This window comes from Lepidothrix coronata, unplaced genomic scaffold (assembly GCF_001604755.1).
Source record: "Lepidothrix coronata isolate B3197 unplaced genomic scaffold, Lepidothrix_coronata-1.0 Scaffold305, whole genome shotgun sequence".
Classification (NCBI taxonomy): Eukaryota; Metazoa; Chordata; class Aves; order Passeriformes; family Pipridae; genus Lepidothrix; species Lepidothrix coronata.
The window spans coordinates 441,952-453,694 of record NW_016690485.1 but is presented as its reverse complement, the minus strand read 5'-3'; the positions used below and the strand labels follow the sequence as shown (position 1 = coordinate 453,694).

Below are 11,743 nucleotides of genomic sequence, written 5' to 3'. Positions count from 1 at the left end.
AGGAAATCCAGGTGGATTTACTGTGTGCCTGGGAGCACAGGGTGGAAATTATCTCTGTTTCAGGACAGGGATTAACTGCTGCCTGTTGGGAGCTCACTGCATTGGCAGGGTGGGATTTGGGATCTGCAGTGGGAGGCAGCAGGGACAAACACTTGCTAATCTGGGGAGCCTGAGCCAGGAAATAATATCCTTCTGGGATATGCTGGGCTGTGCTCTTAAACCATCCACATCACAGTCCTAAAACTGTGTCAGGGACTGTTGTGGCTCCAGAGATGAAATTACAGCAAAGCCTTTTTTAGGGTAGATGGAAGATTGCATTTTTCCTGGTGGGACAGCCCAGCTCAGGGGGGGCAGGGATCTGAGGATGCTTGAAGCTGCTTAAGCCCAGCTGGAGGCCAGGAGATGGACAGGATGAGCCTTCTAGCACGACATTCTCTGCTCCAGCACCCACAAAATCTAGAATGTTCCCTTAACCATTTTGAGGCAGGGGGGCTTCACTGGTGGCTTCACTGCTCACTCTCCATGTCCCAGGCTCCTGCCCCACGCCGAACAGGCTGTTGGCTCAGTCGCCAAATTTCTAGAAGATGAAATCACAGGAGCTTGAAGATATTTTTAAAGTCATAGAATCAGAGAATCATGGAATTGTTAAGGTTGGAAAAGCCCTCTAAGACCATCGAGGCCAAATGTTCTCCCAGCACTGCCAAGGCCACCACTGACCCACGTCCCCAGGTGCCACATCCACATGGCTTTGAAATCTTTTCAGGGATGGGGACTCCACCTCTGCCCTGGGCAGCTGTGCCAGGGGTGGACAGCCCTTTCAGTGAACAGATTTTCCCAATATCCAACGTTATCCTCCCCTGGCACAACTTGAGGCTGTTCCCTCTCCTCCTGTCCCTTGTCCCCTGGGAGCAGAGCCCGATCCCCCACCTGGCCTCACTCCCTCCCCTCAGCTGGGGCTGTGGGACCCCCTCCAGCTGAAACCAGAATTAACAGATGGGTTGGTGTGAGCGATGCCAGAGTGTGCCCAGATGAGGCTTCTGGTTCCCAGTAACACAATGACTTCGTGCAAGGATTCCCACTGACAGTGCACTTCCTTGGATTGCTCCCATCCTGGCTTCCCAGACCACCAGGGAATGGGGTTCTTCATGAGCAGCTCACCCAAATCATAGAATCGTGGAATGGTTTGGGTTGGAAGGGACCTTAAAGATTGTCTCATTCCAATGCCCTGCCATGGGCAGGGACAATAACCATGGATCTCCCAAGAGAGGCCAAGGCACCTCCTGAAAAAGCCTTTGGGCAATCAGACTGGGGGAAGGAATGGTCAGGACATCTTTGGATCTCTCCCAGTCAGAGATGCTGCCTGTGCTCTCCATTCCCTCTCTGGAATGCAGCAGATGACGGGACTCTGGGTTGCTGCCTCAAAACCCAAAGCTCTATCCCAGTAAGGAAAAACAGCTGTTGGTGACACTCCAAGTATCCTGACTCACAGCAAGTTGCTGTCCTGCCTCAGCAGCACAGTTTGTTCTGGAATAAAACAACACTCCCCGAGCACGTGGTGGTCTCAGAGTCCCTGTCAGGGCCCTGGAACAAAAGAGATGTGAAAACTGGGCTGATTGTCTTTATAGCAAGATTCTCCATCGCTGGTGTATCTCAAACCCCCTGCACTCCCAGCAGCACAGACTTCACGCTCCAACCCCTCAGAAGAGCTTATTTCCAGTGCTCTGGCATGGATCTAGAAGAACTGCTGCTGGTTTTCCCTGGATTTCCTGCCAAGAGGTCACACCAGCTCGTTGTACTCGGAGCAGCTGTGTTACTCTTCAATTCTGCGTTTCCACAACCCCGGGACACCATCCCTGCTGGAGAGCTGAGCCCCCGGAGCCTGTGGAGGCTGAAGTTTGTGCTGGTCGTGTCCCTGCCCCAGGAGCTGCTGTTGGGCTGTATCGGGGGATGGCAGGATTCGACCCTGGAGAAAACCAACCATGTCCTAGGCTGATCCCACAGTGGATCCCACAGCAGGGCAGGGGGGATTCTGCCCCTCTGCTCCCTCGGGTGAGACCCCCCTGCAGAGCTGCCTCCAGCCCTGGGAACAGCACAGGGAGGACGTGGAGCTGCTGGAGAGAGTCCAGAGGAGGCCACAGAGATTAGAGGGATGGAGCACCTCTCCTATGTGGAAATGCTGGGAGAATTGGGATTGTTCAGCCTGGAAAAGAGAAGGCTTCAGGGTGACTTTGTGGCCTTCCAGTACCTGAGAAGGAGCCTCCAAGAGAGATGGACAGAGACTATTGACAAGGGCTTTGAGAGACAGGACAAATAGGAATGACTTCAAACTGAAGGAAAGATGGTTTAGATGGGATATTGGGAAGAGATTCTTCCCTGTGAGGGTGGGGAGGCCCTGGCACAGCCCCAGAGAAGCTGTGGCTGCCCCTGGATCCCTGGAAGTGTCCAAGGCCAGGTTGGATGGGGCTTGGAGCAACCTGGGCTAGTGGAAGGTGTCCCTGCCCATGGCAGGGGGTGGGACTGGATGAGCTTTAAGGTCCCTTCCAACCCAACCCATTCCATGACTCTGTGTTTCTGTGACTGTGCCCATCAGGGACATGGAGTGGTGCTCCCTCAGGCCACGCAGCCAGTGGGGTCCTGCTCAGCCTGTGTGTCCCCACGCTGTGGATCCCGGGTGCCCTGGAGCCCGGCAGCCGGAGATGCAGGGGCTGGGGGTGTCCCTCACGGGGACACAGGGGTGCTCCATGTGGGGACAGAGGGAGGTCACCACCTTCAGGCAGCCATTGGTGATGGTGCCAGTCCGGTGGGTGCCAATGTCACCATGGCAACCACCGACCACCAGCAGCGGGGCCAGCGGGTCATGGAGGAGCAGGGCAGGACAGGGCCTCGCGTCACCTTCTTCCCACCACCCCAGAGCCGGCGGTTCGAGGGGCCCCGGTGCGGGGCTGGGGGACCCTCACACCGTCCTGGGCTGGGGGACCTTCATGTGGGACTGGGGAACCCCCCCCTGGGTTGGGGGACCCTCACACCGTCCTGGGCTGGGGGACCCCACACTGGGTGAGGGACCCTCCCGCTCAGGGGCTGTGAGCAGGCCTGTGGGCCGTGGCTGAGCCCCCACTGCACCCCCCGCTCTCTGACACAAAGCCCTTCTCACCCAGAGCAGCCCTGGGGACTGGGACCTCGACCCGGACAGTGTCCTGCCCCGCTCCACTGTCCACGAGCAGCTGCTCCTGGAGGAGAAGGTGGGCTCTCCTCTCCCCCTGACCCCTCCAGGCCCTGCTGGTGCTGCCCCCCTGGGATGGGGTTCGTGGCCCCCTCTGGCACAAAGGGGCCTTTAGGTCTTCAGCATCAGGATAGGGGTGCCAAGGCTCCCTCCAATGGTCAGGAGGAGGCAGCTCTTGAATTTGGGCCACCTTTGACATGAATGGTTGAGCCTCCATCCTGACCTCTGGACACAGCTGCCGTATCCTATCTCCAAGTCACCTGTGGTTTGGAATGAGCTACAGGCATTGTTTGCCATGGGCTTAACCCGGACTCAGATGTTGTTCCTAAGATATCCTGGGAGAAAGTAGGTTTAGATGGGTTCTTCCCTGTGAGGGTGGGGAGCCCTGGCCCAGGTTGCCCAGAGAAGCTGTGGCTGCCCCTGAATCCCTGGAAGTGTCCAAGGCCAGGTTGGACGGGGCTTGGAGCAACCTGGGCTAGTGGAAGGTGTTCCTGCCCATGGCAGGGGGTGGGAGATGGGTTTTAAGATCCCTTCCAAACCAAACAATTCTGGGGTTCTGTGATTACACATATTGGGGCTTTTTCCTTGGCCATACTGAGGGATATGGTGGGATGTGTCTCTTCCTGAAGACAAGCATCACTTTGGAATCCTTTATTTCATAGTAGGACAGAGGCTCTCAGGTCTTACATTTGCTTTCACAAAGGTAAAACAATTTGAAGAGGCCAAAAAGAAGACTAAAAGTCTCCACAAACAGCTACAGCAGCAGTTTTTGAAAGACCAGGAGAGAAAGATGGAGTGGAAAAAGAAGGCGGAGGAACAGTTTAAAAAATCCCTGGAAGTGTTCGATCGCAGGAGTGGGAAGGTGCCCGCCCGTCCCACCCGTCCTTCGTCGGCGGCTGAAGCGAAGCCAAAGAAACCAGCGGCTGCTGCAGACAAAAAAAAGAGCAAGAGACGCGTCTAGAGAGCTCCTCCTGCAGGCTGTGCCCCGCTCCGGCCACGGCTTCCAACCCGCTGGAATTTTAGGAAGTTAACGGTCCCGTTACAGCAATAAATCAGCACAATCCCTCCCTCTGTCTGGTGCTGCTGCCCTTGTAAATCCGTGAGGAGGTGGTGGCTGGAGAGCTCCGGGCTGGGAACGGAGCAGTGGCAGCTGCAGGAATGAAACACTTCTCCAAAGACTGTTTTCCTCTGTGAAAGGGATGGAGCTTTTCCTGGCTCGTGCCTTGAGGGTGTTGGGGCACTGAACTACCCCAGGGCAGTGGGCACAGCCCCAAGGCTGCCAGAGCTCCAGGAGGGTTTGGACAACGCTCTGAGGGACAAGGTGGGATTGTTGGGTGTCTGTGCAGGGCCAGGGGTTGGACTGGATGATCCTTGTGGGTCTCTTCCAGCTCAGGAGATCCCACGATTCTGTGGCCTGATTTTCCAGTCCCCATCACAATGTTGAGGTTTCATAACATAAACCTTTTCTCCTTGAAATGAAGTTGCTAATTTTTTATGCTTCCCAGTGGCCTTGAGGGAATAATTGGATCTTGGAAGGTTGCTGTCACATGCTCAAGTTTTTTCTACACTGGATTGAAAAATGCTCAGTACCTTCAAGCTGTGTCCCTCAGCTGGAATTCTGAAGAGAAATCTCATGACTGATGAGAAAGGCATAGCTCAGACTCCAGGACAGCACGGGCAAGTCACACTCCAGTGCTCAAAACTGGGAGCCATCAGGCCTTGACAATGAATTCTCCATTTACTGTAAGACTATTTTTTTAAAGAAATAAAATTTTTCCCCTAACCTCTCCACAGACATGATTCAAGTGCTGAAAGGCTCTGAAAGTACTGCATAGAAAACAAGGGTTTGGCACCTACATTGGCTTCAAAACACAGGTCTATCAAGTCTTGCCTTTCCTGAGTATTTAAGGCACCTTCTTGCTGTTTGTCCTCCTCCCAGCTGGGATAAATCTGCCCTGCACACTGTCCTCTCCATGGACAGGCCCTTCCTTCTTGACCTCAGCTTTTGCCTGTTGGGTTTGTCCAGGAAAATGGGGATCTGCTGTTCACCACAAGGAACTGGATGATCTTTAAGGTCTCTTCCAACCCAAACCATTCTGTGCTTCACTGTGACAGCTGCTGGATAGGACAGACAGGGAACATCTCTGGTCGTGCTGGCACCGGTGACAGGATGGTGTCCATCTACACCACTTTTTGAGCAGCACTGACACCCAAGCAGAGATGTGTTGAGGTGAATAATAACAAAATGCCAACAAGCAAATCCTGTTACAGGTTTTTAGAGAGGAGCTGGAGGTTGTCACTCAGGGGTGGCCGACCTGTGCTGGCCACCCCTGGGGTTTTCCTTGCGGGAAGATGCTGTGAGAAAAGGACTGGTTTAAAACCAAGTGAGAGAGTGGATTTGGTGGCCATTCATGTGTTACCACACAGGCTTCAGCTGCTGTTTGAACACTGCTCTGCTCATCCAGCAAAAAGCCCACCAGGGTCCCCCAGCCCACCTATTCCCCTCCAGCCCCCACCAGCCTGACCTGCCCTTCATGGCCTTTGGACTCTCCTGTACATATCCAGCCTCCTGGAGCAAGGTCTTGCTGTTTAATAATGGAATGTGAAAAACCAGCACCCTTAGGTTGTTGTAAACCTACAATCTGGGCAGATTCACTGCATGTCCCCAGTTCTTGTGCTAGGAGAAGCAGAGACTGGCTGCTCTTTCCTTGTCTCCCCATTTTCTGATTCCAGAGTCCTTGACTTTGTCCCCCCTCCATCAAACTCTCAACTCAGGTGGGTTCAGGTTGGCTCTGCTGTGCAGTTCATCCCTATTGCTATGGTAACAACTGCATCCATCCATCCATCCATCCACCATCCATCCACCATCCATCCATCCACCATCCATTCATCCACCATCCATCCATCCATCCACCATCCATCCATCCACCATCCATCCATTCATCCACCATCCATTCATCCACCACCCATCCATCCACCATCCATCCATCCATCCACCATCCATCCATCCATTCACCATCCACCCACCCATCCACCCATCCATCCATCCACCATCCATTCATCCACCATCCATCCATCCACCATCCATCCATCCATCCACCATCCATCCATCCATTCACCATCCACCCACCCATCCATCCACCCATCCATCCATCCATCCACCATCCATCCATCCATCCATCCTCCAAAAGACACCCTGAGCACCATGGGGGTCCCCAGGCGGTTCCTGGGATGCAGCAGCACCCTGAAGGGAACAGGGATGTGTCCTCCCCTTGCCACGGAAGCAGAGGGGCTGTGGGGCTCTAACAGAGCTCCTCTGTGTGGAGCTCACAGAGCTCAGCCCCTCTGGGCCCCTCCCCATCCTCCCTGTGCTGGGAGAAGCCAGTCACGAGTTTCTCCAGTCCCCCCAGCTCAGTGCTGTCCTTGATCCCAGCGTTCCCACGGCAGGAGTCAGCCCTGGCACGCAGCAGCACCCCTGGTACAAAGAGCCCCAGGCCTAGGATGATGCCTGGCCCCCTTTGCCCTGTCCTCACCACCTCCCCAGCCCCATGGCCTGGAAGCCCCTGGAGCTGTTGGAGCTGTACTGTTCCCCAGGGCAGGCTGTGGGTGTTGGCAGTCCCCTGGACCTGGTTCTGCAGGGGTTGGGTCTCTGGGCTGATCCAGCCCTGGGTGTTCCCACTCGGCACAGCAAGGAAGCAGCTGGAATTTGCCTGGGAGACTGGAGGTTGTGACTTAAATAGAACTATAGAATCACAGAATCTTTAAGGCTGGGAAATCCCTGTGAGATCATCAAGTCCAACTGTTCCCTCAGCACTGCCAAGGCCATCACTGACTATGTCCCCAAGTGCCACATCCACGGCCTTGAAATCCCTCCAGGGATGCAGACTCCACCCCTGCCCTGGGCAGCTGTTCCAATGACTGACCACCCTTTCCAGGAAGAAATATCCCAATATCCAATCTGACCCTCCCCTGGCACAGCTGGAGGCCGTTCCCTCTCCTCCTGTCCCTTGTTCCCTGGGAGCAGAGCCCGAATTCCCCCGGCTCCCCCCTCCTGTCAGGGAGTTGCAGAGCCAGAAGGTCCCCCCTGAGCCTCCTTTGCTCCAGGCTGAGCCCCCCCAGCTCCCTCAGCTGCTCCTGCTGCTCCAGCCCCTTCCCAGCTCCGTTCCCTTCCCTGCACACGCTCCAGCCCCTCGGTGTCTGTCTTGTCGTGAGGGGCCCAAAACTTAATTCAGGATTTGAGGTTTGGCCTGACCGAACTCACACACTCTGGTCTCAGTGCCCTGACACATGCAGGGAGATTTTCCTTTCCCAGAGCTGCCCACAGCTGGCTGTAGAGATGCTTCTGCCTGAGCCCATGTCCCTCTGCACTCCTGCTCCTGCCACCCAGCTCCAGCCTGGTGCTCCCACATCCAGCCCAGCACCTCCAGCCCAATATCCAAGTGGGCTGCCCCTTTTGAGTCCGTTTGCTCAGAGCTTACACTAAAACCCCACCACACTCGTCTCTTCAGCAAGTTCCACACTGCAGGGATTCCCTGGATTCTCCGTGCCCTTCCTGAGCCTTTCTCACAGGCTCTGGGGGCCAGGGAAGTGCAGAATCCTTCCCAACTGCTCACTGTATGGATGAGAAGCACGTCACCCCACTGACGGCACAACATGGGAATGAGTGAACAGCACCAGGAGCTGCAGGTGAAATGTGGTCAGGGATCAGTCAGCCCTGTGGATTCCTCCAGGGCTTGGTGTGATGCCAGAGCTCCACATTCCCAGCAGAGTGCGAGGCAAGGCTGCAGCCAGAGGACGGTGGCAGGAGGGGACTGTCCCTGCAGTGACAGGTTGTGGTGCTGTTGGCTGCAGCAAGGCTTCATTGTGTGCTTCTGTTCTTTCCCCATCATTGCACAATCGGTTTAAATCATCCCCTCCCTGCTGTCCCTCCCCCTGTCCCACACACGGGTGGCAGCAGGAACAGGGAATTATTGGGGCAAGCCAAGCTGGGGTGGATCAGGGCCTTTCAAGCTGGTTGGGTCCCACACTCTGTGCTTCCCTTTTCCATAGAGGAGCAGGATCCAGCACCTGGAGAGGGGTTTGGATGGTGGGGGAAAGCCCAGCTGGGGCCAGGGAGGTCTCTGGTGCTCAGGTGTCTGTCACAAGGCCCTTGTGCTGGAACAAAGCCAGACTTAAACCATGGGGGCTCTGTGCTTGGGCTGTACCTGCACCCAGGGTTCTCCCAGCTCTCCCTTCCTTGCTCAGATATGTCCCACGTAATTTGGATTCTCGGGCACCTCTGGCTCTGGGCAGTGATGATGCAGTCTGGTGACTTTGGGTGCAGGGAATTGTTTGAGGATGGATCTGAGCTTTTCCTACATCCTGGATGAGGTGGGATTGATGCAGGTTCAGTGGTGTTTCACCCAGTTCCCAAATCGACCTGGTTTCCTTCCTGGTGCAAGAGCTGCTGCTGGCCTGGAGTGGTGTGTGAAGCTGCAGGACAAGTCAGGCTGCTCTGGACTTGTGTCATCACCTCCATCTCTGCCTGCAGGATGGGAATGTCTGTAATTACCCAGATCCAGGAGGGAGCAGCAGTGATCCACAGTCTTCCCTACTTTAGAGGAGGTTTGGATGAGACCCAGTGCTCCACTCTTTTTCTCCTCCCTTCCTGTACATCCCAAGGACTTGCTGTCCCTTGAGCAGGCTGTATGCACCAGGACACAGGGGACTGGTGACAGTCACTGGGCAACTGATCCCATCCCCAGGCAGTGGCCGTGAGGAAGGCCAGGTCTGCAGTTCTTGGAGAGCAGTGGCCCATTTCAAATGAAGCAATCAAAACACTCCTCAACTTTGCAAAGAAAAAGACAGTCTTTTCATGATGGATTTAATTGCCAAAATGTCTTCAGGGCATGTGGCCTCTTGCACACAGGGTGAAAGACCCTGTTTTGGGACAAGAGGAAATGACCTCAAGCTGTGCCACGGAAGGTTTAGGCTGGATAGTAGGGAAAATGTCTTCACTGAAAGGTTTGTCAAGCCCAGGGAGTTCCCAGGTGGAGTTCCCATCCCTGGAGGGATTTAAAAGCCCTGTGGATGTGGCACTTGGGGACATGGGTCAGTGGAGGCCTTGGCAGTGCTGGGGAAGGGTTGGGCTCGATGGTCTCAGAAGGCTTTTCCAGCCTTAATGATTCTGTGATTCTATGTCCAGCACAGCACCCCAGAGCCAGCACAGGCCTGCTCTGATCCACGGTCCTGATCAGTTTGGGAAGGCACAGACCTGGGCAAGCCCGGCCCCTCCGTGGGTGTCCTCTCCTCCATCCTTACCAGTGCCAGCCCATAAACCCCAGCCTTGGTGGTCCCACTGCATCTCCCATCACCAGACTCTTGTTTGCTTTGCATAGGGAAAGTTAATAACGTGTGACGTGCTGGAACAGTGGCACAGCCCCAGCGCTGCAGTTTTATTCACGGGCTCCGACATGCCATGCCAAAATAAAGGGAACACTCAGGCCAGGGAAGGCTGAGCCCCGGGACAAGGCTCCCTGCCGGCTCCTGCCCCAAGGACACAGCTGCCATCACCGGGAGCTGCCCTGGCACTCAGCGTTTTGCCAAGTTTCCCGCTGGAAATCAAATCCCTCCTGTCCCGAGGGCACCCGTGTCGCTGCCCGGGCAGAGGGCGAGGGCTCGGCCGCTGTGCAGCGCTCGAGGGCCAGCAGCTGCCTTGCAGGGGTCGCTAATTAATTCACGGGTAACCAACTAATTGCGCCTGTACAACATCAGCATCCTAATCAGCTGAGGTTCATTACCGCTTTTATGGCCCTAAACGCTGCAAAAGCAGTCACGTTAACGGTTCGGTTTAGGGGAACTCGGATGTGTCTGGTGATTCAAAACGGCCCCCTCGGGGCTCCTGGACACCCACTGGGCTGACCCGCGCCTGGCAGATTTGACCTCCAGGGGATGAAGTTTGTTTTTGAGGTTATTCGTCGTGCTCTCAGGAACACAGGTCTGGGTAACCCGAAGCGGACGCGCTACCTCCTGTCCCCCTCCCCATCGCCCTCACGACGCCCCCGCCCGCCATGACAGACCCCCCCGCCACCTGGCAGGTCGCCACCGCAGGGCTCCTCATTGGACAGTGGCGCTGTCAATCAAGCGATGGGCGCCGCTGAGGGGCGGGGCCTCACGGGGCGGGGCAAACGCCGCTCGCCATAGGCTGTCCGGAGAGACCCCGCCCCCTCGGTCGCCTGGCAACGTGAGGCGCTGGCGGCGGGTGGGACCGGGACCGGGATCGGGATCGGGATTGAGGCAGGGACTGGGACCGGGATCGGGATCGAGGCAGGGACTGGGGTCGGGATCGAGACCGAGCGCGCTGCAGGCCGCCGGGGGCCGGCATTCCCCAGTAACGGACCCCTGAGACTCCCCCTGCACCCGGGGATCCTCCCGGCCCGGCCCCCCGAGCCGCCCGCCCCTCACACGGGGGATGCTCCCCTCTGGGAGTCACGCCCCGCCGACCGCTGACTGTCCCACAGCCGGGGGTCCCTGGGTCCCCTGCTGCCCCAGACCCACACCCAGGGGACCATTCGCTCCCTGTCAGCCTCCTACACTCCGGTGCCCCCTGCCCCCTCCTTGTGCCCTCCCTGTCCCCTCCTCTCGGCCCTTTCCCTCCGGATTCCCCTCCCACCCTCTGGCAGTGCCAGGCCTGAAGCATAGAGGTTTCCTATTGGGAACCCTGCCCACCCTTCTAAGGTGGGCACAGGGCCCTACAAGAGCTGCAGACTGTGCTGCTGTGGCTCAGCTGCTCCTCAGAAGAAGTTGGGAGCTTTCCTCCCACCACCCTTCGAGGCCAGGAAATTATTGTTAAGGGAATATTATTGCCTTATTGTGGGCATTCAACAGCCTCTCTGGGACAGAGACCAGCTCTGACCCACGACTGCATGTCCTGACCGCATGCCCACACCCAGGGAGAACTCCAGTGTCATCTGAAACTCACACATTTTCCTACATTACCTTGTTTCCCTAATGCTGTCATCATGGTTTTCTCTTAGAGAGAACATCCAAGGAGGAAGATTTAAGTGACAGTGGCAGCACAGGGACCTTGATGTTTTTTGAGAGTCTCACCTTGTGTGCGAGCTGTGTCCCTTCTAGACTTCAAACCACTCAGCCCACAGGTTGAATCCATGGCAACAGGGAATCCAGCTGCATTCCAAGCATCATCGTGAAGTAAAGAACCCTGGTGAAGGACATGGCAACTCCAGAGAAGGCAACGACCCCCTTAGGTGCCATGGGGGTGTTGGAGCCACGTCAGCTAAAGCCTGATAGCGCAGAGACGGAAAGAATCCTGACTGTCTTGGATGAGACCATTACCAAGCTGGAGATGACCAGGTTGATCCCACGGATCACTGGCTCCCTGGAGAGGTTTGCTAGGATGCTGGGACCTGAGATCACAGCCAGCCTGTTGGAGCACCAAAAGCTTTCAAACGAAATGCAGCACCTGCTCGCCAGCCCTGGAGCACAGGAGACCATGAGAGCCAGGGAGCAACGCCTGAAATGTTC

General features: G+C 56.2%; 1 protein-coding gene across 6 annotated transcripts in view; it reads left to right on the top strand.

Moving 5' to 3' along the window:
- Positions 1–10,045: 10,045 nt before the first annotated feature.
- Positions 10,046–11,743, top strand: part of IQCD (IQ motif containing D) — a 7,113-nt gene continuing 5,415 nt past the window's right edge. For 2 of the 6 annotated variants that reach the window (XM_017837469.1, XM_017837463.1), the window contains exons 1-2: positions 10,326–10,442; positions 11,236–11,741. In XM_017837469.1, the coding sequence (XP_017692958.1) occupies positions 11,433–11,741 (309 nt within the window). In that variant the 5' untranslated portion in view covers positions 10,326–10,442; positions 11,236–11,432. Of the gene's footprint in view, positions 10,197–10,325; positions 10,461–10,508; positions 10,590–11,235; positions 11,742–11,743 lie in introns of those variants that run through there. The other 4 variants (XM_017837464.1, XM_017837467.1, XM_017837466.1 and 1 more) reach the window with 4 other exon arrangements.